This window comes from Leopardus geoffroyi, chromosome E2 (genome assembly GCF_018350155.1).
Source record: "Leopardus geoffroyi isolate Oge1 chromosome E2, O.geoffroyi_Oge1_pat1.0, whole genome shotgun sequence".
NCBI classification, from domain to species: Eukaryota; Metazoa; Chordata; class Mammalia; order Carnivora; family Felidae; genus Leopardus; species Leopardus geoffroyi.
The window spans coordinates 4,849,341-4,876,252 of record NC_059335.1 but is presented as its reverse complement, the minus strand read 5'-3'; the positions used below and the strand labels follow the sequence as shown (position 1 = coordinate 4,876,252).

Genomic DNA, 26,912 nt, shown 5'->3' with positions numbered 1-26,912 from the left:
CAGGGAACAGAGTAGTTTTTCCAAGTCAATTGACAGGGAGGACTAGGAAGATGCCTGTGGTTTTTGGAGCCCTGTCATTGGGAATTAGGATGACATGGAAAAGGTTGGCTAAAGAGCTCAAGGTGTGTTTGGCTCTTAAATTTGTCACTCTCTTTCTTCCAATATCCAGAAACTCTGATCAGAGAAGAAGAAATGGGTTTAAATCTGAATAATAACCATAGCCTTCCTTACTTCCTAAAATGGTTCCCAAAGGGATCCTGTGTGGATATTCAAACCGACCCTTGCTGTTGCCCCCCTCCTCAGATTCTGTCAATTGTTGTGGTTGGAAACATCAGTGTTGACTTAATTAAGTGCTCCAGGTGATTCTCCCTGAGATCAGAGTCAGTTGGCAAGGCTTCCCATTAATTTATGAGATTTGAGTGCAGGCTTTTGCTCAAGGAGAGGTAATGGGGTCTCGTCTACTTGAGTGTCAGAGGATTAGGTCTGCGCAGCACACTCTTCCTATGCTGTAGCAGAATTTGTGGGTGTCTGAGGGACTGGAAGCCACTGGAACTATAGAAGGAAAACTCAGAGATTGGGCACCAAATATGTAGTCTCCGTTTCTGAAAAGTTCCTGACACAAAAAACTAGGAAGTTTTGTCCTTCTGCATTTCAAAGTCCCACCTGCCAGTGAGCACTTTTCTTTTGAAGACGTTCTGTTGGTGCCTTTAAGGGCATTTTCTCCTGATGCATGTGTGATTTCTCCACCAATACCTTCTGAGAAAGAAATCTAGAGGACCAGGGGAAAGAAGAAGAAATGGCCAGCTCTCAGGTAAGCCTGGTGTTCCAGGTCGGAGGCCATGTCATCTTTTCCCCCTAAAATTCCATGCATTTAGAAATCGCATATGTTGGTTTCTCTGTGTTTGGTGTTTCTGCCTTATGTTTTCACCAAAGCTTTACAACCTTCTCAGGAATGATACTCAAGGTTAGGTCTTTAGAACTCTTCCCCCCTATAAGCAGGAATCTTTGTATTCTCAAACAAGGCTTTCACTAGGATGTCAACACTTGTCACTTTGAGGTAAAGTCCTGCAACTATTGCAAATAATCCCTTTAGGACAGACCCAAAGGGGAAGGTGTTAAGTCCAAGATTCCTGTTGCTGATGGGGTCTGGTGGTGGGATTTCAGTCGAGGAGAACTGTTCCCCTTTAGTTCCCCATTTAGTACCTGTCTGTAGAGCAGGATGAAGAAAATGAAAAATACAAGGCCCCCGGTATCTTAGGAGTCCTCTTAAGCATATGGGAATCCTTCTGGAGACCTCCCTTTTGCCTTTCCCTCTCCCGGCTGCATAATCACTCTTCACAACCCCACTGTGGATCTTGGTGCCCACAGGTCCTCTCTTTGTGTTATAATAAAATGACCTTTTTGGACCAAATAATAAATGCAAAAAAACACAGGATGGATATGAGGCCTGAATAACTCGAAAGCTAAAAAATCGGGGGGGGGGGGGAGCAGTCTTGGTGTAAAATGTGGAAAAGATACTCTGTTTAAAATATACTACACATTACAGGACAGAGAAACAGCCATCTAAAAGTGGTGTTTCTCCCATTCAAATAGAGCTCCCAAATACGGGTCGATGATCCTGTGGAAGCCGAGGGCATGAGTGGTGAAAATAATTCACGTGTGGCAGAATAAGACATTAGATTTATGAACACACCTCAAGGGAGTGGTGGGCAGGACAGCAGAGGAGAGGCTCCTGCCTTGAGGCAGTGACTTGGGGCTAATTTTGCAGGGGAAAGATGCGTATGTATGGTAACTTATGGAATTTTCCCTCATGTGGTAATTCTGCCTGGGTTGTAATGGGTTACAAATGGGTTGTAAGTACCCATTTGTTAGTTCGTTAGGGCCTATAGATATTTTAAGGCAGGTCACCTGTTGGGCCTGCCTCTCTTCAGCCAGGTGGGCCCTGTGGACTCCTCTACAATCTGGTGCTCAAGCCTGTTTGCCTCAAAGCAGCCTCTGCTGAAAGTATATGTGATTGAAGTTTGTATAAATAGACTGTATTCTCTCATAATTAGACTGACAATCAGATTTACTGTTTGGGGGCCAACAGAACCCACCAGGGATCATGTGTCCTTTGGTATGTCTTAGGCACGGATACCAATTTGTTTCCTTACACTTCATGTTCACTTCTTTAACTGGCCTGGTTCACTCTGCCAGATTTCTCCCCTATAACGTTGATCTTTCCCCCCCCCCCCATCTTTGCTAAGGATCTTAGATTTACTGAGTGATGTGCAGAAGCATCACATTTCAGCTAGAAACTTCTTTCTTCTGGGTTTCTCTTTGCTTGTAGTTTCTGGTGAGGAGAACCAAGCCAAAACAAATGTAGCTTCCATTAAATTTCCTTACACTTACCTTGAAGCCCATTGATAAAGGAAAGTCATACTCTGCCTGTTTCACGTATTTAATAAAAATTAAACATTGAGGCATGAAAGCAGCTATGATTCCTTGAGGAAGGGCATATCCTGCATGTCTCAGGTGCCTATCATTGGCTCCAGGGTGTAAGGAAATTTAATTGAAGCTACATTTCCCCACATGAACGAATTACACCCTTACATCTTTAAGGTTGTTAAAGATGGAAGGTCTCCTCTTCAGTAGCTTCTTCCTGCTGAATCAGTTCCTACTGATGAGTGGAGGTTGGCCAGTTGAGAATTTAGTAGGAGTTGGAAAGGCAAGGCAGCTGTCTTTAGAGTTGATAACATGTGGGAGTTTCTATGAGTAGAAAGAGTCATCTGTCCCCTTGATGTTCTGCCACCAAAAGGGTCTCATCACCAGGTGATGATGCTTTATATTTTCAGAAAATGAAAACAAGATTCACATATTTGACATGTTTGTGTGTTAAAATCCTCAAATATAATAGAGTCGTAGATAGAAAGTGCAGCACGTTAGGTCGTCACACACAGGAACCTTGATTTGCAGCCAATAAGCAGATCAGAGGGAATAACTTCCAAAGGAGAGTTGCACAGAGCAAGAGGGAGGGGCGTGATTATTTCCTTTTATTTAAGATTTGGGTGGACAATTAGGAAGTGGAGCCATGTCATTTTCTCTGAACTGGGCATAAGGTGGCACACATGCCTTAGGAAAACACTTCCATACATACGCTATGTGTTATGTAAATGAGGTTTGTGCTCCCCCTTGGATGGAGATTTTGGTATTACACCGGGGTCAAGGTAACTGTCCTCACTCCATGAGTTAACCCAGTCGTCCATCTGCATAGGTATGAGTCAGGGGTTAAGCGCAAAGTTGCCATGCCCAAGCTCTTCCTTAGGGCGGTTGTTACATTTTGCTGTATGTTTTCTGTGTCCATGACAGGAGACTGTGCCCATAGGGTGTTTTGCCAGAAGTAAAAGATAAGGTAGAAAAAAGGGGTGAAGTAAAATGATGGAGTATGGTCCGTGGGTACAAGTATGTAAGCGGTGAAGAACAACTCTTGGAGTCTAGCTGGTGACATTAACTCCCTCTTGCATCTTAGGTACCATTATGAACTCTGCCAATGGCCACTTCATAACTGTGGTTTTTATTGCAGACACTGCTGACCTTCAGGGATGTGGCCATAGAATTCTCTCAGGAGGAGTGGGGATGCCTGAATCAGAGTCAGAGGGAACTGTACAGAGATGTGATGTTAGAGACCTATGGACACCTCCTCTTCTTGGGTGAGGATATCTCCTTCTAGATTTCCCAAACCCCTCTCGGGTTTTGTTCCTTCCCTTGAAGAGTCTCTCTTGGAAGCCCCCCCCCCCCCTTTATATGACTGGGATTCAGATCCCTGCAGCAAGGGATAGAAATGGGGATTTGTAGACATAGAGAAATATCTTCATGATATTTCCCTTTCAGCTTTAGCCTCCTGTCTTTTAAAGGTACCACCATCATTTTTGTAGATAAATGGCAATCCTAAACATTGAGTGGCATAAGACGGTATGGCCCACATCTTAAACTCCAACTTTTACTCCTTATTGTATTGGTAGCACTTGGAAGACAGGTCATGATGTGAATGTTTGAAAGTCCTCCTGCATGTTGTAAAGGGACTTTTTCTTGTGCAACAGTGTTTGGGAAATCATTTTTTAGAATTCTCCCATGTCCCTTGTTGTCTGCTGAGTACATTACCGGGTCGAAAGGTAGAAACTCCAGCAATAATTATATTCCTTCGTTCTGATAAACAGGTCTTGTGTCAAAACCAGACCTGGTCATCGTTTTGGAGCAAAAGAAGGAGCTGTGGGGTGTGAAGAGAAAAGAGACAGTAGCCTCACACCCAGGTAGGTGGGAATGAAGCACACGACACAGGTGAGGTCCAAATGTGAAGGAGGAAGATGGATCTTACAATGTTGTTCAGGTAGCTCTCCTTGAATGGAAATTCATTTGCAAAGCCAAGTTTTATGTCTTTCCCTCTCACAGAGGGACATCTGCTCTCTGACACATCATGTCTTTGATTCTCCGAAGAGTCTCCTTCAGCTCCAGGGAAGGTCCATCATATCCATGGTGAGGACCTCCATAATCTGAGAGCTTCTCCATTGCTGTGAGAGCCCTAGAAGATCTCTCTGTATTTCTGAGGAACTCTATGCTAAGTCATTTCTAAATTCTGTTTTGCTGCTTGTGATAAGTGTGTGAGGGTAGTGGTGGGCCCATTGGGGTTTGAGGCAGAAGTCTTGAGAACACTGGAGACAGAGATCTCATGTTTTCTGGTTTAGGATTTCCAAAGTTACAGAGGATTTAATCTTAAGTGTACAAAATTGAGGCTCAGTAATTTCATAAGATCACAGAACACGTCCCTCAAATGAGAAAATCTAATCCTTTATTTCACATCAAAAGTTTATGTGTCCTCGTAGTAATTAAAATTTGAAAAATCCACTCTGTGTTCCACTGCTCAATGGTGAAATAATTTAATGTATCTATGTGTTTCATAATTACCTATATATTAATGCCATAAGGAAGCTAGAACATTTACAAGTTAGAACCCACAGCCTATAATAAAGTTTCCATCATTACCTTTATTTCCTAGTAATTGCATTATTTTATAATTTTGTATAGTTGGAAGTTCCTGTGACTTTTTCATATGTGTCTTCACTTTCTAAAAACTTGTATATGAGACGCATCTCTGATTTTTTAAATCAAAAGTTCTCTATGACCTGGGTATGTGCCTTATAGGAAATGAGGTAGAGGGTGCTTGAGTGGCTCAGTCTATTGAACATTGGACTTGGGCTCAGTTCATGATCTCACAGTTGGGGAATTGGAACCTAGCATGGGGCTGTCTGCCGTCCATGTGGAGCCTGCTCTAGATCATCTGTCCCCTCTCCCTTTGCCCCTCCACTGTTTGTGTGATCTCTCTCAGTAATAAATAAACTTTAAAAACAAAATTGATGTAAATAAATACTTAAGTCCATATTAAAGAAATAAAAAAGGATTGTTCATAAATGTAATCTTACCTCAGGAAAAATTAATCATGAGATTATTCTCCCACTTTCCTCAGCATGTATCTGAAGTTCATCCCAAATATTTTTGATTATGAAGTGATTGTCACTATATATTCCAACTTTGGCAGTGTTTGTTGATTTAGAAAGGTTTTTTTTAGTTAGCTTGGTTCTAAAGAATGGATTATACCCTACACTCTGTGTAAGAAGAGGAATATCTTAAGAAAATAATTCCTTTTTAATGTCTTTTACGTGCTTATTTGTAAAATTTTTCAGTAGTTGATTTTAATGGATATCTTTCCTGTGAACTGCCAATGAAGACATGACAATTCAAAAGCTTCTTTTTCATGGGTCCGTAGTTGCAGTTTAAAATTATAGTTACATAGTACATTTCCTTTAAAAGGATTAATCTATTTCTTTTATGTAGACTGGTTGGAGTTAAATTTTGTCTGATTCTGGCTTTGCATTCTATAATAATGTGCTTTCATTTGTATGCAACACTCCACACATGAGTTCGTTGTAGTTTCATTTACTTGTATATCTTGTTACAGGATGTCAGTGTTCATCGAGTACACTTTAAGACGATGTGAGTTGAAGTCAAGTATGAATCAGCCATGCCTTTTACCAGTAAAATTATGTATGTACTTCTTTGTATAAATATGACCCATACATAATTTGGGACTCATCATATTTCTCTCTTTCCTTGGTTAGTGGTCAGTGAATGTTTTATCATGTCTCGGTGAATTATCATAATAATAGACAACTAATGTCTTGGTCAGTTGTCATAATAGATCATTAATTTCATCTTATATTTATTGGTGACTTTATATTCTCCTTGCGTGAGAGAATCTCTTTTATGAATTGAAAGTAATTGTCCAACATTCTGTATCTCCAGAGTACCTGGGTGACTCAGTCTGTTAAACGTCTGAGTCTTGAACTGGGTTCAGGTCTTGCACTCAGGGTCATGAGATTGAGTCCCATGTCAGGCTATGAGCTGAGAATGGAACCTGCTTGGGATTCTCTCTCCCTCTCCTCCTGCCCTTCCCCTGGTCTCTCTCTCAAAAAAAATTAATTAATTAATTAACAAGTAATAATAATAATAGTGATTCTCTACCACTGTATCAAGTTTAGATTTTTTTTATTATACTCTTTTCCATAACTTTTATTATGAGGATTTTTTCTTAGAGTTTATTTGAATTTTATTTTTTTTTACTTACATCCAAATTAGTTAGCATATATTGCAACAATGATTTCACGAGTAGATTCCTTAATGCCCCTTACCCATTTAGCCCACCCCCCTCAACACTCCCTCCAGTAACCCTCTGTCTGTTCTCCATATTTATGAGTCTCTTATGCTTTGTCCCCCTCTCTGTTTTTATATTATTTTTGTTTCCCTTCCTTTATGTTCATCTGTTTTGTCTATTGAAGTTCTCATATGAGTGATGTCGTTTGATATTTGTCTTTCTCTGACTAATTTCGCTTAGTGTAATACCATCCAGTTTTATCCACATAGTTGCAAATGGCAAGATTTCATTCTTTTTGATTGCAGAGTAATATAATACTCCATTGTATAGATATACCACTTCTTCTTTATCCATTCATTCATCAGTGGACATTGGGCTCTTTCCATACTTTGGCTATTGTTGATAGTGCTGCTGTAAACATTGGGGTGCATGTGTCCCTTCAAACAGCACACCTGTATCCCTTGGATAAATACCTAGTAGTGCAATTGGTGGGTCATAGGGTAGTTCTATTTTTAGTTTTTTGAGGAACCTCCATGCTGTTTTCCAGAGTGGCTGCACCAGCTTGCATTCCCACCAACAATGCAAAAGAGATCCTCTTTCTCTGCATCCTTGCCAACATCTGATGTTGCCTGAGTTGTTAATATTAGCCATTCTGACCAGTGTAAGGTGGTATCTCATGGTGGTTTTCATTCATATTTCCCTGATGATGAGTGATGTTGAGCATTTTTTCATGTGTCCGTTGGCCATCTGGATGTCTTCTTTGGAGAAGTGTCTATTCATGTCTTTTGCCCATTTCTTCACTGGATTATTTGTTTTTTTGGTGTTGAGTTGGTAAGTTCTTTGTAGATTTTGGATACTAACCCTTTATCTGATATGTCGTTTGCAAATATCGTCTCCCATTCTGTCGGTTGCCTTTTAGTTTTGCTGATTGTTTCTTTCGCTGTGCAGAAGGTTTTTATTTTCACGGGGTCCCAGTAGTTCATTTTTGCTTTTGTTTCCCTTGCCTCCGGAGACTTGTTGAGTAAGAAGTTACAGCGGCCAAGATCAAAGAGGTTTTTGCCTGCTTTCTTCTCGAGGATTTTGATGGCTTCCTGTCTTACATTGAGGCCTTTCATCCGTTTGAGTTTATTTTTGTGTATGGTGTAAGAAAATGGTCCAGGTTCATTCTTCTGCATGTCGCTGTCCAGTTTTCCCAGCACCACTTGCTGAAGAGAAAGTCTTTATTCCATTGCATGTTCTTTCCTGCTTTGTCAAAGATTAGTTGGCCACATATTTCTGGGTCCATTTCTGGGTTCTCTATTCTGTTCCACTGACCTGCGTGTCTGTTCTTGTGCCAGTACCAAACTGTCTTCAGGATTACAGCTTTGTAGTATAGCTTGAAGCTCTGGGATTCTGATACCTCCTGCTTTGGTTTACTTTTCAAGATTGCTTTAGCTCTTTGGGGTCTTTTCTGGTTCCATACAAATTTTAGGGTTGTTTGTTCTAGCTCTGTGAAGAATGCTGGTGTTATTTTGATACAGATTGCATTGAATATGTAGGTTGCTTTGGGTACTACTGATATTTTAACAATATTTGTTCTTCCATCCAGGAGCATAAATCTTTTTCCATTTTTTTGTGTCGTCTTCAATTTTTTTCATAAGCTTTCTATAGTGATTTTCAGTGTATAGCTTTTTCACCTCTTTGGTTAGATTTATTCCTAGGTATTTTATGATTTTTGGTGCAAATGTAAATGAGATCAATTCCTTGATTACTCTTCCTGTTGCTTCATTGTTGATGTATAAGAATGCAACCGATTTCTGTGCATTGATTTTATATCCTGAAACTTTGCTGAATTCATGAACCAGTACTAGCAATTTTTGGTGGAATCTTAAGGGTTTTCCATATAGAGTGTCATGTCATATGCAAAGAGTGAAAGTTTGACCTCCTCCTGGTCGATTTGGATGCCTTTTATTTCTTTCTGTTGTCTGATTGCAGAGGCTAAGTCTTCCAATACTATGTTGAATAACAGTGCTGAGAGTGGACATCCCTGTCTCATTCCTGACCTTTGGGGGAAAGCTCTCAGTTTTTCCCCATTGAGGATAATATTAGCATTGGGTCATTCATATATGGCTTTTATGATCTCGAGGTGTGATCCTTCTATCCCTACTTTCCTGAGGACTTTTTATCAAGAAAGGATGCTGTATTTTGTCAAATGCTTTCTCTGCATCTATTGAAAGGATCGTATGATTCTTGTCCTTTCTTTTATTGATGTGATGAATCACGCTAATTGTTTTGCAGATATTGAACCAGCCCTGCATCCCAGGTGTAAATCTCACTTGGTTGTGGTGAATAATTTTTCTAATGTATTGTTGGAGCTGGATGGCTAATAACTTCTTGAGGATTTTTGCATCCATGTTCATCACGGAAATTGGTCTATAGTTCTTTTTAGTAGGGTCTCTCTCTGATTTTGGAATCAAGGTAATGCTGGCTTCATAGAATGAGTTTGGAAGTTTTCCTTACATATCTATCTTTTGGAACAGCTTCAAGAGAATAGGTGTTAACTCTTGCTTAAATGTTTGGTAGAATTCCCCTGGAAAGCCATCTAGCCCTGGAATGTTGGTTTTGGGAAGATTTTTGATTACTAGTTTGATTCCCTTAGTAGTTATGTGTATGGTTCAAATTTTCTGTTTCTTCGTATTTCAGTTTTAGTAGCGTATATGTTTCTAGGAATTTGTCCATTTCTTCCACATTGCCCATTTTATTGGCATATAATTGCTCATAATATTCTCTTATGATTGTTTCTATTTCTGCTGTGTTGAGATCTCTCCTCTTTCATTCTTGATTTTATTTATTGGGGTCCCTTCCTTTTTCTTTTTGATCAAACTGGCTAATTTATCAATTTTGTTAATTCTTTCCAAGAACCAGCTTCTGGTTTCATTGATCTGTTCTACTTGATTTTTGGTTCTGGTAGCATTAATATCTGCTCTAATCTTTATTATTTCCTGTCTTCTGCTGGTTTGGGTTTTATTTGCTGTTCTTTTTCCAGCTCCTTAAGGCATAAGGCTACGTTGTGTATCTGAGATCTTTCTTCCTTCTTTAGGAAGGCCTGGATTGCTATAAACTTTCCTCTTATGACCACCTTTGCTGTGTGCCAGAGGTTTGGGTTGTGGTGTTGTCATTTTCATTGGCTTCCATATACTTTTTAATTTCCTCCTTAACTTCTTGGTTAGCCCATTCATTCTTTAGTAGGATGTTCTTCAGTCTCCAAATATTTGTTACCTTTCCAAATGTTTTCTTGTGGTTGATTTGGATCAAATTTAGAATTTTTATCCTTAATTGTGGTGCTATTCCCATGACATGATTTGGTACCATTCTCATTAACTTGTGTGTCCTCTGTAGTATTTGTGGCTTAATAAAGATTACTTAAAGCAACTTCAAGGTATGAAAACTTATTTTGAACTGATACTCTAAGTTGCATACACAATCATTCTACTTTTCATCTCCACCCCTGTGCCCACCTTAACTTACTGATGCCACAAATTCTATCTTTTCATAAGTACTTTATTACCTACAGTTATGATTTTTATACTCTTTTTTTTAAGTTTGTTTCTTTTTTTATTTATTTAGAGCAAAGGATCAGGGAAGGGTCAGAGAGAGAGTGGGACAGAGGATTGAACGAAGGCTCTGATAGCACAGAGCCCGATATGGGGCTCAAACTCATGAGCGGCGAGATCATGATCTGACCTGCAGTTTGATGCTTAACTGACTGAGCCACCCGGGCACCCCTGATTTTTTTATACTCTTACTGAAAAAAAGTATTGTAGCAGAAATTAAAATGACTTGTTCTACCTCATTACAATGCGACAGGTTTCTATAATTGTGTAGTTTTTTTAGATTTCGTAATGTGTTTTTATTTTTGAGAGAGAGAGAGAGACAGAGAGTGCAAATGGGGGAAAGGTAGAGAGAGACAGACACACAGAATCTGAAGAAGACTCCAGGTTCTGACTGCAGCACAGAGCCCGACATGGGGGTAGAACTCATGGACCTCGAGATCATGACCTGAGCAGAAGTCAGTCACTTAGTCAGCTGAGTCACCCAGGCGCCCCAATTGTGTATTTTTTGTATTTAGCAGAGAGCTTTATGTTCTCATGTGGTTTTAGTTACTGGTTACAATCCTCTTATTTCAACCAGAAGGATTTGCTTAATATTTCCTGTAGGACAGTTCTACTTGGAAACTTAGACTGGTTTTTACTTGGGAAAGTCTCCATTTCTACCTTCATGGAAAACAGTTTGGCCAGGTAGGGTATTCTTAGTGGACATGTTTTGAACTTTCAATACTTAAATACACTGGCATTTCTTCCTATAAGATCTAATCATCCCACTACTAATCGTATAGGAGCTCTCTTGGACGAGACGAGTTGCTTTTGCCATACTGGGTCAAATTTCTCTTGTTGCCTGTGAGTTTTGATAGGTTAATTATAAGGTGTCACTGTGTTCACGTCTTGATATTTATCCTACTGTGAATTGGCTGAGCTTGTTGCAATTGTCTCCTCTTTCCACATACAAGACTTGAGCTCTTCATATCAATGCTCTGCCCCCTTTCCCTCCCCTCTCCTCAGGGGTTCCCATAATGTACATATTGGATCACTTGTTGGTGTTCCATGAGTCCATAGACCCTGTTCTTTGATTCTTAGCAGGTATTGAACACAAGAGTACTTTAGGTTGTCTGATTCTTTATTCTACTTGATCAAGTCTGTTGTTGGCCCCTTAGTGTATTTTTAAATTCAGCAATTGTACTCTTCATCTCCCAATTTCTTGTTCATTGTTGGTGATATGTTCTGTTTCCTTGGCTTTACATTTTGGTCATGAATAGTTTTCGTGCTATCATTTAGCTACCTATCTATTTTTCTTCTTCCTCCATGAACATCTTTATGGTGGTTATTTTGAATTCCTTGTCAGGCAATTAATACTATTTTATTAATTTAGGACCAGTTTTGGAGATATATTTTGTTCCTGTAATTGGAACGTGATTTCCTCTTTCTTTGCATCCCTTGATATCTTTGGGTGACATTTGGTAATTAACAAACAAACAAAAACAACCCAAACAAACCATAAAAACATAAAACAAAACAAAACAAAAAGCCTCTGGGCCCTGGATGATGGACTTGATTTGTAAAGAGGAACACAAAATATAGTAATTCTTGGGGCAGTGACACACGTTCTGGGCATTTGTCATGCCTGAATTTCTGTAACTGCCAAGTTTAGAAATGCGGTTACTTTTTAGAGCCCGTGATACCTTCCTGTCTCGGTTTGTCTTCAGCTCTGTAGTCTCTCCCGTGTTTGAACAAATGCTCACCTTCTGTCTGAGCAGCCAACACAGAGTATCCAGAGGAAGCTCTCATTCCTTCTGATTTCCATGTTATGAATGACAGAAGGGAACCCCTCAGAACAGCGAAGAAACCAGATCGTCGAACATACATTTGTTTCTGTCCTCAACAGAGGGAACACTTTTCTCACTGTGTTGCCATGGAGTGTCAGGGAGGGTGAGCAGCTGTTGTAGGCAAGTGTCCATGTGACTCTTCTTCATTTGTACTTGACTGTGTGTGCTATATTCTCCTAATGGGCTTCTGGAGCCCTCAAAAAGGTCCTTTGGTCTATTTTTGTCTCCGTGGAGGAGCAAAGTCCTGGTGCTTCCTATTTCTCCATGCTGGTCGTATCCTATCATGGGTATTTTGCACATTAGCGTACTTACATATATGCATGTCAGTGTAGTAAGTGTGATGACTGCTTTTGTATCTGTTAGTTGTATCTTTCCGTAACACCCTAGGCTTGTTGGTAGACAAACCAACAAGAGTCCTTTGGTACAGTGATATGGGAAGAAGTGGACACTGTGGTCGTGACTATTTATACTTAAGGGATGATGGGCAAGGTGATGGGGTGCAGTGAAATGCAGAATGTTTACTATGATGGGTATAACCAAACAGGAACAATTATCTGTAATGAAATGCTACTGCTGGAAGAGATCAAGGATAGAAAACCTTCTGGGGAAAACCCCACCTTAAGTCAGTTATTTGCAGAACAGTGTCTTTGAAGCAGTAGTCAAAAATCCATTTTTAAACAAACATATTCTCTGGAAGGACGTTTCAAAATGCTGAAAATTCATCTTGTCCATACTGAAAATAGTCACTGGAAGTATTTCAAATATAAAGTTGGATTAGCCATTCCCTGAAATATTCTGAGAGTTAGGCATTTGAAAAGGAAGATAAAAATTCTAAATGTGATTGATTTGAGAAGCCCTGTTTGGAGGGTTTATTATACTTCCACCAACACGTAATCCCTCTGTTCCCAAGGCTCTGATTTTGATAAACACAGGTGGGTTTAATCCATACATCACTGTTCATTAGTTACACTATAAGACTTAATTTGGAGCAAGTATTTATGTGCTGTGATCTTAGGAAGGCCTTGAGTTGAGCCCTCTAGCTTCTGTAATTACTGTGTGTTTATAGTGGAGATAGAAGGTACCAAGGCACTGAGTGTGGGAGAAACATGAATCCAGGGTGAAATGTTAATACACAGGAGAGAACTCCATCTCCAGAAAACCAGTATAAGATTAAGAAATGTGGAAAACTCTTCTATGTAAGCTCAAATCTGATTGTACATGATTGTATCCACACTGGAGAGAAGACTTACAAATATAATCACTCTGGACAGCTTTTAACTAGTCTTCGAAACTCACTCAACAGCAGAGATGTATTTCATAATGGGAAGAAATCTAACAAATTTATACAATGAGGCAAAGTCTTTACCACTCAATACGCATCTACCTAAGGAGATACATACTGGGGAGAAGGCTAAATAAATGTATTTAAATATATATAAATACACACACACACGCCTGGCAAAGTTGTTAAGCCAACCTACAAACTTTCTGAACATCAGCGAGAGTACACTGAATGAAACCCACTGAATGTGGTGAAGCATTTAGTTTGTAAAAAAAACTATTCAACATGAGATAATACATCCTGGGGAGGTAACTTACAAATGTCAAGAATATTGGCAACCTCTTTCCCTGGAACTGAACCCTTCCTCAGCATCAGAGAAAACATACTGGATAGAAACCTTAGAAATGTAATGAACGAGGAAGTATTTTGGGTTTTAATATACACTTCAGGAAAAACCAAAGCCTTTATAAAGGATAAAAACTTTACTAAGATGTAGACATTGGGCAAAGTATGGAATGAACAGGCAAATCTAAATAAAATGAGAGAGTTCACCCCAGGAAGCAGTAAGTCAATACCACTTCTCAGACATGATTCTAAATCAGAGTGTTTATGGAGAGGAAAATCCAAAGTTAAAACCTGGATATCACTTTCATCAGTGTAGGCATAAGGGGCACTAACCCCTCCATCGTGGAAAATCTGAGTATCTCTTGAGTCCTCGGAACTTAAAACCATACCTACTATTCCATGGAAATAGCCTATTGTTGACCCCAAGGCTTACCTACAACATTACCAGTCAATCATCCCATTCTTAGTTGTCTGTGGTATAAATGGTATTGTTAGAATTAAGGAAGCTTGAGAAAACAAAAGATTAAGAAAACTATAATGAAAACACATTTACAGTAGTGAATGGGTTTATATTTTTTGAAAACCTGTGTGTAAATGGACACACACAGTTTAGATGCATGCTATTGAATGGTCAGGTGTAGTTTTAAGATGTCTGAAAGGATCAAGGCAGAATGGATGTCTGGAGAAGGACAATTATTCTCAGTCTGTCTCCTTTTTTCTATTGTCCATATTTGAGGGTTTATTTAACATGGCATATATTACTAATTTTACCCATAAATCATCTCATGCTATGGCTTTAGTGCTTCTTTGCATGGAAAATGATTTGATTTTTGTTGTCTCACAGACATGAGGGACTCTTTTATGATAGGAAATTCATGTTTACCTATTTTTTCCTGGGAAGATTAAGGACTCTGGTATGTCCTACATAGGAAGGAATCTTACATGCGGTTGCTGTTTGTGATGGATATATAAGAGTGACATCAGCCACCAAGAAGTGTTCAAGGCATCATGTTTTGCAAAAAAAATGCTTGACAGAGAAACGTTCTGAATTTAAATATTTTGCCAATTCGTGTGTAGAAAAAATACGACGGTAGCTCATAAACACCTGAGTATATCGTCATAATAGCAATTGTTACAAGTCAAGAATATTAGTTATGTATCTGAAATCAAGAGATTTTCACGGATATCTGAGGAAAGTATAGCTAACTCTTCTCTAAAGGGGTGAAAGATGATTGTCGATCTACTTTTACTCAATAATTAGCCTTAGTTTGAACAACATGGAAAGTACAACCCACAAATCAATACATTAGAGGAAAAAGAGTGGTTCTTGAAAGATTTTAATGTGTATTTTGACCAAGGATCACACAGTGATTTTGTAGTGGTTTGTTAAGAGTCTATTTGAAATTAATATATATTCATTAATCATTCTGAATGGATTTGAATATGTTAACAAGGATTTATACTGAAAGAAGTGGTATCCTAATGCAACCTTAGCCTGCCCCATCTTCATCAAGGTTGCAGGTAAACAGGAACACAAAGTACGCTTGACTCTTGTACAAGATGAGTTTGAGCTGTGTGGATCCAACTTATAGGCAGATTTATTTACAGTAAAGTACTGTAAATATAACTTCTCTTCCTTTGAATTGTCTTAATATTTTCTTGGGCTTCCTTGGTGGTAAGAATACCATAATAAACACCTACAACATACAAAGTATATTTTAATTGACTGCTTTTCTTGTTAGTAGTAGGCTATTAAAATGATGTGTTGGGGAGTCAAACTTGTACACAGATTTTCAACTGCATGGGTGGTGGGTACCCCAAACCCCTGCCTTATTCATGGGTCACTTGTACTTGTTTAACGCAGTGCGGTGCTATCACTAATAATTTTTTTTCCCAGTGGCCTTAAACCTCAAATTCTTTGAACTTAATTTTCCCAAAGTTTGCATATTATATCTTTTCTTCCTTTTTTAAGTGCTGGGGCATTAGGTGCTTTTAATAAGGATGCTATAGGAGTATTATTGAGAATGTAGCTGAACAATTTCCTGATACTGCTGCCTTGCAGTCCATTTTGTATAAACAGGCTGACTACAGGGGTTTCAACTGACTCTAGCTTCACCCAATAGCAAACTCACTAAATAATAGCCCCACAGTCACAAGCAAACAGAGATTCCTGATAGGAGTTCCCCAATCATCATTTGTGTAAGAGTGCCCACTCTCAGTATATTTGCCTGTCACATCCTTTAGAGAAGGCCCCTGCAGAGAGCATCTGCCATTCTCCACTCATTTTGATGTGAATTGTGCATTCTAGACTTAGCCCAGGAGCTCCACAGCTGTCCAACCATGCACTCCAAAAAAGACACATGTCCCAATTCCTGCCATTCCCTCTCCCTGTGCTCATCCTTGACCTCTACATCTTGCCCCGCATGACATATTATATGCATACTCCATGGCCTATGAGTAGTCATTTATTTCTCTTTATTGATCCTTGGCCCACGGAATGATGCACAGTGGTTCTACCTAACACCTACTAACTGAACAAAGTTACTACAAATATAAGACCTCTCTACCAAACTCAATCACTATTTAAAGTCTTAACCTATGTGTTTAGGTTAGTTTTTTTTTCCTTCTGCGGTTTCTGTGACCATGTGGAACACAGATTTTTATGGTTTTGATAGGCACAGAATGCAATATGTTATATTAAGTTAAAGAATGATTTTGGAATAACAGTACTAATTAGGAAGAAGTAGACGTGTGCATATGTGTGTACCCAAACCTAGATCTTAAGAAGGAATGGGAATATTTGTTCAAATGAGGATATTCCAAATCTCAAAATTGATGATTTCCTTACAACCAAAAATGTTACAAATATTTTTAAAAAAGGGAATACTTCTCTACATTGTTTGTATTGACTGTATGTGTCCTATATCTCTGTGCATCTTGGTGTGAGAATCTCCCCATGCAAATCCTGTCGTGCCTGCCTGGCTATTACTCATGTAGGATGTACTCTGTTTCCATGTTCCAAAGTTTATAAACTGTTGCTTCTATGACTTGTGCAGTGATTTTAAGATTAGTTTGCATGAAATGACATGGTGTTCAAATGTTATTTGAATATGGCAGTAATTCTACAGGGAGTATATTAAATTCCATGTAGTTTATTTGATACATTTCCTTCCTTCTCAATTGGAGAAGAACACTGAGTAAAACTTCTTTAGATACTATTATTTTCCCTTCTCAAGAGTGACCTCATCCAAGTTACTCCCTTTAGTGGAAGAATTTGCTGAGGTGAAAACTTGGAGAACCGTGAGTCATGGGTCGTTTTCACATTTATTTGAAAGGAACATGGACAGTGCTGAGAGTTTAGTAGATGTTCTAACTGTAGGAAGAAAACAGTATTCTATTAAGAGTGATGATGCAGCTCAAGATAAGAGATAAAAAACATCCAGGCTGAAGCATTGACATGAATTCTTCATGTGGGGAAGGACATCTGTTCTAGGTTGCACGAGTGACTCTGAATTATAGAAGGGTAAATTTTACTCGTTTTCTTTCCAAATCCTCTCCAGTTCTTCTGTCTCCTCATCTCCATTCCAGTTATGTAGCCATCACGATTGTTCTTTCCTCAGTCAGGGAGACTGCCCCCTCCCACAAAAGCCATGCTGGCTCTTCTTGGTTTTTAGTAGCTTAGAATTTTTAAATTTTTAAAAGTATGCTTAATTATCAGAGAGAGAGAGAGAGAGAGAGAGAGAGAGAGAGAGAGAATGGTGAAGGGACAGAGAGGGAAAGTGAGAGAACCCCAAGCAGGATCTTCACTGTCAGCACAGAGCCTGATGCACAGGGCTCAAGCTCATAAACCGTGAGATCATGACCTGAGCTGAAGTCAGATGCTAAACTGACTGTGCCATCCAGGCGTTCCTAGAATTTTTTAATATAAAAGAAATGGTTGGTAGTTGAATCAACTGAGCCATTTCTAATATCGCAATACATTGTTGACACCACTTCAATGGAAGGAACAGGAAAAAAAAACATGAATTGTACACAGGATTCCTTCAGGCACTTGGTATGGAGAGAATTATGAGGACAGATAAAACATGAGGATAATATACTTTGAGAGGAAGATAGTTCCTACTAAAAGCAAATATGAGAAACTCCTGAAATGTGATGAAAGCTCTGACAAGAAGCTCCCTTTGGTCACTGCAAGGTCTTTGAAAACTTCTTGTGATGAACAAATGTGACAGAGATGGGGACTTGTGAATCAACGTGGTGGTTTTCTGGGATTGAGTCAGATCCTTTTCTCATGATTGATTAAATTCTCTAGTGGTACTGTGGACAAGATGATGTTGGATGCCATAGGTGTCTGTCCTTTCCCAGGCCCAGTTTTGTGGAGGTTGATGGAGAGGAGAACGTTGTGGGCATAGCTTGAAGATGTCACATGCCAGAGACGGTGTTGAAGTTGAAGAAGGCTGCTGGACACTAAAAGTTAGAACCAGCAAGGCATGTGGGTAGTTCCTCAAAGCACTGGCATCGCAGGAATATAAGCCCAACATAGGTCTGATCCAGTGTTGATGGGTGTTCTTCCAAGGATCCTGACCCACAGCTGGCAGAGACCTTCCTCACATCCACTCAGCCCTGTGTTGAGTCAAGTCTGTGCTCCGAACTGTGTGCAGAGCACTGATTGCTTGGGAAGCTGGTCACCAGTCACCGGCACTGAGCATATTTCTACTCTAAACAGCCTACCCAGTTTTTAGGCTAGATGACGCTATGATGTTTCACAGCCTGAGCTGTCCTTACACCCATTCGGACCTGAGTGGGAAGAGGATATCTATCAGTTGTAGAAACCAATAAGATAAAGTAGGGTAGCATGTTCTACCCACATTTCACATTGGCTCAACAGAAGGACAAGAATTCCTTTTCAATACCTGTTATTTTGGGGTATTGAGATTTCCCCAGTGATGTCTCATGTGAATAGTTGCCAGGTGAGCTTACTCTGAGAAGTACTGAGTGGGAATTACCTCTGTCACTATTTTTGTGATGTCACTCCTTTATGATGAATGTTTTAATGTCTCATGAGCTAAGAAAGGTTTCCCTATATACATGTATTTATATTTGTATGCTTAATACAAGTGTACATGTGTGTATAAATATGCACACACACACACTAAGATTGTTTATCCATGGAGTAGAATATTAAAATAGTGTAACTTGATATTGAAAAATAACACTATTAATACAGTGACAAAGTCCTTCCTTTTTTTCATTAAAAAATTTTTTTTACATTTATTTATTTCTGAGAGACAGTGAGAGAGCATAAGTGGAGGAGGGGCAGAGAGAGAAGGAGACACAGAATCCGAAGCAGGCTCAAGGCTCCAAGCTGTCAGCACAGAGCCCAACGCGGGGCTCGAACCCACAAACCACGAGGTTATGACCTGAGCTGAATTCGGACGCTCAACCGACTGAGCCACCCAGGAGCCACCAAAGCCCTTCCTTTTAAAGATTATTCTATATGATATATTGCTTTGTTGCTTGTTTGATTGGTTATGACTGCATGGTTGTTGTCTTTTGCTTCTTTTCCTATTTTTATCGTCTTCTTGTAAGTATAGTTATAGGAAAATTTCAATGGACTATCTTCAAGCAAATTTTAGTTGCCAAGAACATATTGTTTACTTACGTTTACAATTCTAACGAAGATATTGTGGTTTGGATTTACCACGTTTGTTTTTTCCAGACACCTTACCTATTTTTTATTTGTTTCCTGTGTTTCCCTATATTCATATTCAGAAAATAGTTCTAAATTTCATTCTATTTCTCTGGACATTGTATACTCAGTAACATATTACTTTAGGTAGAAATTAAAACATACTTTTTTTTTTTGAAGCATGCTTTTAAAATCTAGTCACTGTGTGACATTACTTTCTACATTTAATTTCAATTTGTTACTATATGTACACTGATACTTATCTATTGACTACAGTTTTTTGATGAGTTTTTTCTTTTTAAGTGAAGTCACATGTACAGATCATAAGGGAACACTTCAGTAGAATTGCACAAACTGATCACCTTTCTATGATCCACTGAGAACAAGAAACATAAATTTTGGTCCTCTATAATTCTTTTTCATGGCTAGTGGGTTTTTAAATATGTTTTAGAAATCTTCTCTAATATTGAAACCACAGGCACAAATCTTTTTCTTTTTCCAAACATATCATTATCTTTACGAGTCCAATCACAAATGTATTAAAAATACCTGTGTTGTGTGGTTTGCGTACAGACGTACATTTCTATTCTTTGTCTTTCCCCAACATGGCTACAAATTTCAATGTATTCTGAAAATGTTTAAGCACGCTTTCTTTTCATTGGCTTGAACAAATCATTTCTTCACATGGACTAACCTCATTGTTATCTTGGAACAGACTTCTGTCAGTTCTCTTTTTCTGCCTCTAGTGATGTTGAGAAATCTCACAAGACTACACCCTCAATGTCAGTTTTGAGGTCAAAAACGTTCTATCTGGAGCCCCTTCTCTTCCCTGCCCCTCAGCATAAACACAGAGCCACCCGAGGGAAGTAGCTCAGTAGAGACCCTGGATGTCTGCCTACCTTACTCCAAGCTCCCACCTCCCTATGCTCTGGTGGGCCTGCCCTTCTCTCTCAAGCCTGCCTCATTCTCAGCAAGGTCGGTCCCTGCTCCAAGAGACCTGCACAAGTTGCTGCCCACACCTCATTTCCTGACCAAACAGTTCTGGAGGGCCTCAGTTCTGGTGGAGTTGATGTCAGGTCTCAATTCACAAGCAGACTGCAGTGCATCTAGCTATGACTTACCATGTTCAGGCCAGGGACCCTACACTGTCCATAGCAATCAAGGAGAGCATCTACAGGCCGCTGTCTAAATGGTCTATGGGAGACATAACTGTGTTTTCTAACATACAGAGGAAGGCAGGGCCTTAGACAAAATGCCAAGGTGGAAGAATTTATCCAAAGTCAAAGAAGAAGATATGGCTATGAAGAGAGATTTAAGTGAAATGGTTGTAAGTAACATGCTTGATGGAGAATTGAAGGCAATATTCATAAGGATACTCTCTGGGTTGAAAAAAGAATAGTGAGAACCTTACCAGGGAGATAAAACAGCTAAAAAAGAATCAAACAGAGAAGAACAGTGCAATGAATGAGATTGAGGGACACTTGGGTGGGTCCTTGAATTAAGCATCCAACTCTTGATTTTGGCTTAGGTCATGATGTCACAGTTTGGGAGACAGAACCCCAACTTGTTCTCTGCAGTGACTGCCTCTGGAGTCTGATAGGGATTTTCTCTCCCTCTTGCTCTGCCTCTCTTGTGCTTTCACTCTCTGTATCTCTCTGAAAAAATAAACAGTTTTTTTTTTTTTTTTAAGTAAAGAAAAGGAAAAGATTGGAAACAGGCTTAGCAGTGAACAGCAGGCTGGAAGTACCAGAGGAATGACTTTGTCACCTAGAAGAAGAAAAAAATGAAGAAAAATAATGACTCTAAGCAAAAGACAGGAGAAGAATCATGCAACAGTATTGACTCGGGGAACTCAGAGACTCCATCAAATGTAATAATATTTGCATGATAGGAGTCTCAGAAGCAAAAAGGAGAGAAAAGGGGGGGGGGAGTACTTTATTTTAAGAAATATTAGCAGAAATCTTCCATAATCCTGGAAGAAAATAGACCTCCAGATCCAGGAATAGATAAAAACAAAAAAATAAAAAACTATATGCTGCCTCTAAGGATTCATTTAGACATAGAGACACCTGCAGGTTGTTTTCTTAGAAAAGAAACAGGTTGTTTTCCACTGCTCCCCAGTGGATTTCTTTTCTAAGTTATTTGATTTGTTAGGATATCATTGTATATGTAGTTGAAGCATTACCAATTTTGTTATTTTTCTTGTTAGACTGGGCATTACTTTCAGTGTTATGATATTTTTTATTCTGGTCTCTATTTCATTTATCTCTGATTTTTCTTTCTAAATAAAATATTTTCAGATTTTGCTTTGTAATTTCTTCCTCTACTAAATTTCAGCTAACAGACTTCCTTTTCTAGTTCCTTCTGGTGTAATGTTGTTAATTTCAATGTTTTCCTTAACTGAAGCATTTATGGCATTAAAAAATAGAAAACTCGAAAGCAGTAGAAAACCTAGCAGAAATAACTCAAGCGATGACCAAAATAATACAAAATAAAAATAAGGATCCTTTAGGGTTTTCTATAGATCGTGTCATCTGTGAACAGAGATAACTTTTTTTAGGAGTTTGTAGCCTTCTTTACAGTAGTTATTCCTTTCATTTGGTAACCTGGTAATGCTGGTACCACAGAGAGTATTTTCATAGTTTCCCTTATCTTCACTCCTTGGAAATACTCAAGGAGATTTTAAGTACTTTCTCATGAAATGCTTGTTTGAATGATCCACTGAATTTATTGGACATAGCAGCTTTCCTTGTTTAGAGTTAGTTTGTTTTTTTGTTTGTATTTGTTTAAATTACTCTTTGAATCTACTTACTACTCAGCAGTAGTCATTTTTTTGTTGTTGTTGTTTTCATGATGGAGTACAGGTGGTTATACCTTATTTGAATTCATTATCCTCTGTTGGTATCAATTTGTGGGCATATAATTATCCATTGTTGCCTCTTTTATTCATTTTATTTCAACAGTATCAGTGATAACATGCCTGCTTTCACTTCACTGCTGCTTTAGTTGGTCGTTTCTCTTTCATTCTGACTTGATTGAAAGGTCTATCAATTTTGTTTATTTTTTCTCAAAGCCAATGCTTCCTTTGGTTGCTATGGTCTTAGTTTTACTGTATGCTATTTTGTTGATTTCAGTTTTATGTTTAAGTTTCCTTCTGTGGTGATTTTGGGCTCATGTGGTACTTTTCCTGATCATTCAAGGTATAAGAAAATGATTTCTACGATAGCATGACACAGAATTATCTATTAGGACATATGCTCAGTATGTTGCATGCAACTTTATGTGTCCATGAAGGAATGAAGTCCCGATGATTCCTTCTCAAACATTTAGTTGATGTTTTCTGATTGATTCTAAGGTTGCATAATAGAAGTCTTCAGTATATTCATCTGAGAGTAGTAAGTGGGATGATTTTACTTTTCTGTTATTTGATATCTTTCAGCTGTATCTTCACAATGCACCCAGAATTTCCTGCCAAAGCCGTGCTTAGAACCTTCTCTCCAAAAAGTTTCAATGGGTGAACATAGTACCCTTGAGAATTTACACTTAATGATAGATTGTGACAACGATGGGGAGAGTGAAGGACATCAAACATATGACGGACATTTCCAAACGGAGACATCTGCCCATAGGAAGAATCTCACTGACCCATATGCTGAAGGATATAAAGTATTTTGCAAACCCTCCCCTTTTAAGTTAGCTACTTCTACAAAGCAGTGTGTTTCCGTCACCAAAAACTCAAGTCAAAGATTCAAACATAAATATTTGTCAAAAGAAAATTTGGAAAATCTGGAAAGTTACCTCATTCAGGTGGAAAATAAGCATTTGAACCAATTTGAAAATAGGATCGGATTGACCTTTCAGACAACTGTTTCTGAAAATCATAAATTTAAAAATGAAGAAGAAATTGTTAAGGGGTGTCAATTTGAGGGGCACGTCACAAAGAAGTCAACCCTACAAACCTACAAGAGTATTTTCAATGGACATAGAATTGTTCCTTGCACTGCATCTGAGAAAACATTTAACCAGGGCTCAATTGTTAACAAATGTCTATGTACTCATTTGCCAGATAACCATTTTGAATGTAATAAAGGTAAGGAAGTTTTGTCTCAAAGATCTAAACATATTATACAGACGAGTATGCATATAAAAGAAAATCTTTATAAATATAATGCATGTGGGAAAGATCTGAAGGAGTCCTCCAGTGTTGGTGATCATCAGACAATTTGTGTGGGAAAAAACACATACATGTGTAATGAATCTGGAAGTGTGTGGAGTCAGTCACGAAGACTAAATGCACATAGGACAATTCGTCCTGGAGAGAAAAGGTACACTTGTAGGGAATGTGGCATAGTCTTTCATTGGCACTCGGCACTATCTCAGCATCAGCGAATGCATGCTGGAACGAAATTGTACAAATGTGAAGAATGTGGTAAAACCTTTAAGGACTACTCATCACTAAATAAACACAGGCAAATCCGTATCAGAGTGGGACATCACAAATGTCAACAATGTGGCAAAGCTTTTAGGAGGCACTCCTACCTTCCTAGACATCAGAGCATCCATACTGGAGAGACCCCTTACCAATGTAAAGAATGTGGCAAGGCCTTTAGCCAGCGCTCAGCCCTTACTCAACATCTCAGAATTCACACTGGGGAGAAACCTTACCAATGTAAATATTGTGATAAGGCCTTTAGCCAGCACTCAAACCTTATTCGACATCATAGAGTTCATACTGGAGAGAAACCTTACCAATGTAGAGAATGTGGCAAGGTCTTTGGCCAGCACTCACACCTTACTCAACACCACAGAATTCATAGTGGAGAGAAACCTTACCAATGTAAAGAATGTGGCAAGGCCTTTAGCTACCACTCAGTCCTTATTCACCATCACAGAATTCACACTGGAGAGAAACCTCACCAATGTAAAGAATGTGGCAAGACCTTTACCGAGCACTCAAACCTTACTCGCCATCTCAGAATTCATACTGGAGAGAAACCTTACAAATGTAAGGAATGTGGCAAGGCCTTTACCCAGCACTCAATCCTTACTCGACATCTCAGAATTCATACTGGAGAGAAACCTTACAAATGTAAGGAATGTGGCAAGGCCTTTACCAGGTACTCAAATCTTATTCGACATCTCAGAATTCATAATGGAGAGAAACCTTACAAATGTAAGGAATGTGGCAAGGCCTTTAAAGGACCCTCAGACCTCACTCGACATTACAGAATTCATAGTGGAGAGAAACCTCACCAATGTAAGGAATGTGGCAAGGCCTTTACTAGGCACTCACACCTTATTCAACATCTCAGAATTCACACTGGAGAGAAACCTCACCAGTGTAAAGAATGCGGCAAGGCCTTTAGCTACCACTCAGTCCTTATTCACCATCACAGAATTCACACTGGAGAGAAACCTCACCAATGTAAAGAATGTGGCAAGACCTTTACTGAGCACTCAAACCTTATTCGCCATCTCAGAATTCATACTGGAGAGAAACCTCACCAATGTAAAGAATGTGGCAAGACCTTTACCGAGCACTCAAACCTTACTCGCCATCTCAGAATCCATACTGGAGAGAAACCTTACAAATGCAAGGAATGTGGCAAGACCTTTACCAGGTACTCAAATCTTATTCGACATCTCAGAATTCATACTGGAGAGAAACCTCATCAATGTAAGGAATGTGGCAAGGCCTTTACCAGGCACTCGCACCTTATTCAACATCTCAGAATTCACACTGGAGAGAAACCTCACCAGTGTAAAGAATGTGGCAAGGCCTTTAGCTTGCATTCATGCCTTATTCAACATCTCAGAATTCATGCTGGAGAGAAACTTTACCAATGTAAAGAATGTGGCAAGGCCTTTACCTGGTCCTCAATCCTTACTCGACATCACAGAATTCACACTGGAGAGAAACCTGATAATGTAAAAAGAATGTAAGTCAGTGCCTGTAAGTGGTGCCCAGCCCTTAAGGGACATCAGAAAATTCCTATTAGAGAGTAACCGTACAAATGTAAAGAATGTGCAAGCTCTCCCTGCAAGTCACAACTTACTCCACATTCTAGTTATCACATAGGAGCCAAAGTGTGAAATGGAAAGTGGCCATGCCTTTACCTGGAATTCAATCTTTGCTCGATATCACAAAATGCACCCTAGATGCAAACCCTAGAAATGTAATGGATGAAGACCCTCATTTTAAATATACACTTTAGGAAACACAAGAGATGCATATAAGAAAGTAACTGGAAAGATAGATTTACAAAAGTATTTCATTGAACATCAAATGTGAATCATGTTACAGAAATCAAGTAGAAAGGAGCATATCAGTCATTTCATTCAGACATTGCTTCAAAATACTTATAAGGAATAACACAGAGTTAGACACTTAGAAAACATATATGCTATTCTGGTCCTAAAGATCTAGTGGATCGGTTTTTGAATAGGTATAATTAATTTCAAAATGTGCTTTGTTTTGTTTTTTGTTTTTTGGGTTTTTTTTGCTTACATTGACCCTCTTTGGGATTTGTGACTAGCAAATATTAATGTATTCCTACTCTCAAATCCCTTCGGAATATTCATTTATTCCTGGTGGATGTGTGAAACCATGTGGATGACTTGTTGAATCAAAAGTATGAGATGCCCTTCTTTATTAGATGGGACCCAGGCATGTCTAATTTTCCACGGAAGATAAAGGATAGTTTGATGCACAACATCTGAAGCAAATCTAAATGGAGATGCTGTTTGTGGTTATACCACTGATGTAAGTTGTCATGAGACAGGTGTTGATAACACCATTGTCCATTTATTAACTCTAAAAACTTCCTGAATATTAGAAAGAAAATGTTTTACGATAAGGTCTTAAAGGCAAAAGAGGTGGCAGTCCAGTGAACTGATAGATCTTTATAACAGCAATAGTCAGAGAGCATGAGTTGATGTGGCTGCAATGAAGACATCTTCACAGATGGCAGCCAGAGCCTAGCTAACTCTTCCCCCAAATGGCATAAATTGTACATCCACATCTCTCAACAATTACCTCCAGCCCGATAGTTATGGAAATCACTACTCCCCTGTCATTACATCAACACACGAATGCTTTTTTACCACTTGTATTCTATATTTTGAACGATTTGTTGAGTCGAGTGGATTTGAAATGCATAAATTGTTCTGTGTGAACTTAATATATTTTAATTAATAAAACATAATTGTTTTTAATGTGTTAACATGGATGTGTAGTGAATGAACTGTGATCCCCCCAGCAATGTTAGCCCATCATCTTGTATTTAAGGTTGTAGGTAACTGATGGAATCTATAACTCATTTCCTAACACAAAGGCATAACATACCCAGTAATCCGTTTTCTCTGCGGCCTTAGGATTTACATAATGTGCCATTATTTTTCCTCTCGTTTATCCATTATACCATTTTCTCCTCTTTGTGAATACTGTGATATTATTATGGATATATTATGGAGTCTAGAGGGGTACTGCTGA

General features: G+C 38.8%; 1 protein-coding gene across 1 annotated transcript in view; it reads left to right on the top strand.

Moving 5' to 3' along the window:
• Positions 1–26,643, top strand: part of LOC123578632 (zinc finger protein 420-like) — a 101,158-nt gene extending 74,515 nt beyond the window's left edge. The window contains 5 exon segments of the mRNA XM_045441629.1: positions 658–811; positions 3,563–3,689; positions 4,197–4,289; positions 22,860–25,165; positions 25,167–26,643. Coding sequence (XP_045297585.1) covers positions 797–811; positions 3,563–3,689; positions 4,197–4,289; positions 22,860–25,165; positions 25,167–25,352 — 2,727 coding nt within the window. The 5' untranslated portion in view covers positions 658–796 and the 3' untranslated portion in view covers positions 25,353–26,643.
• Positions 26,644–26,912: the final 269 nt, after the last annotated feature.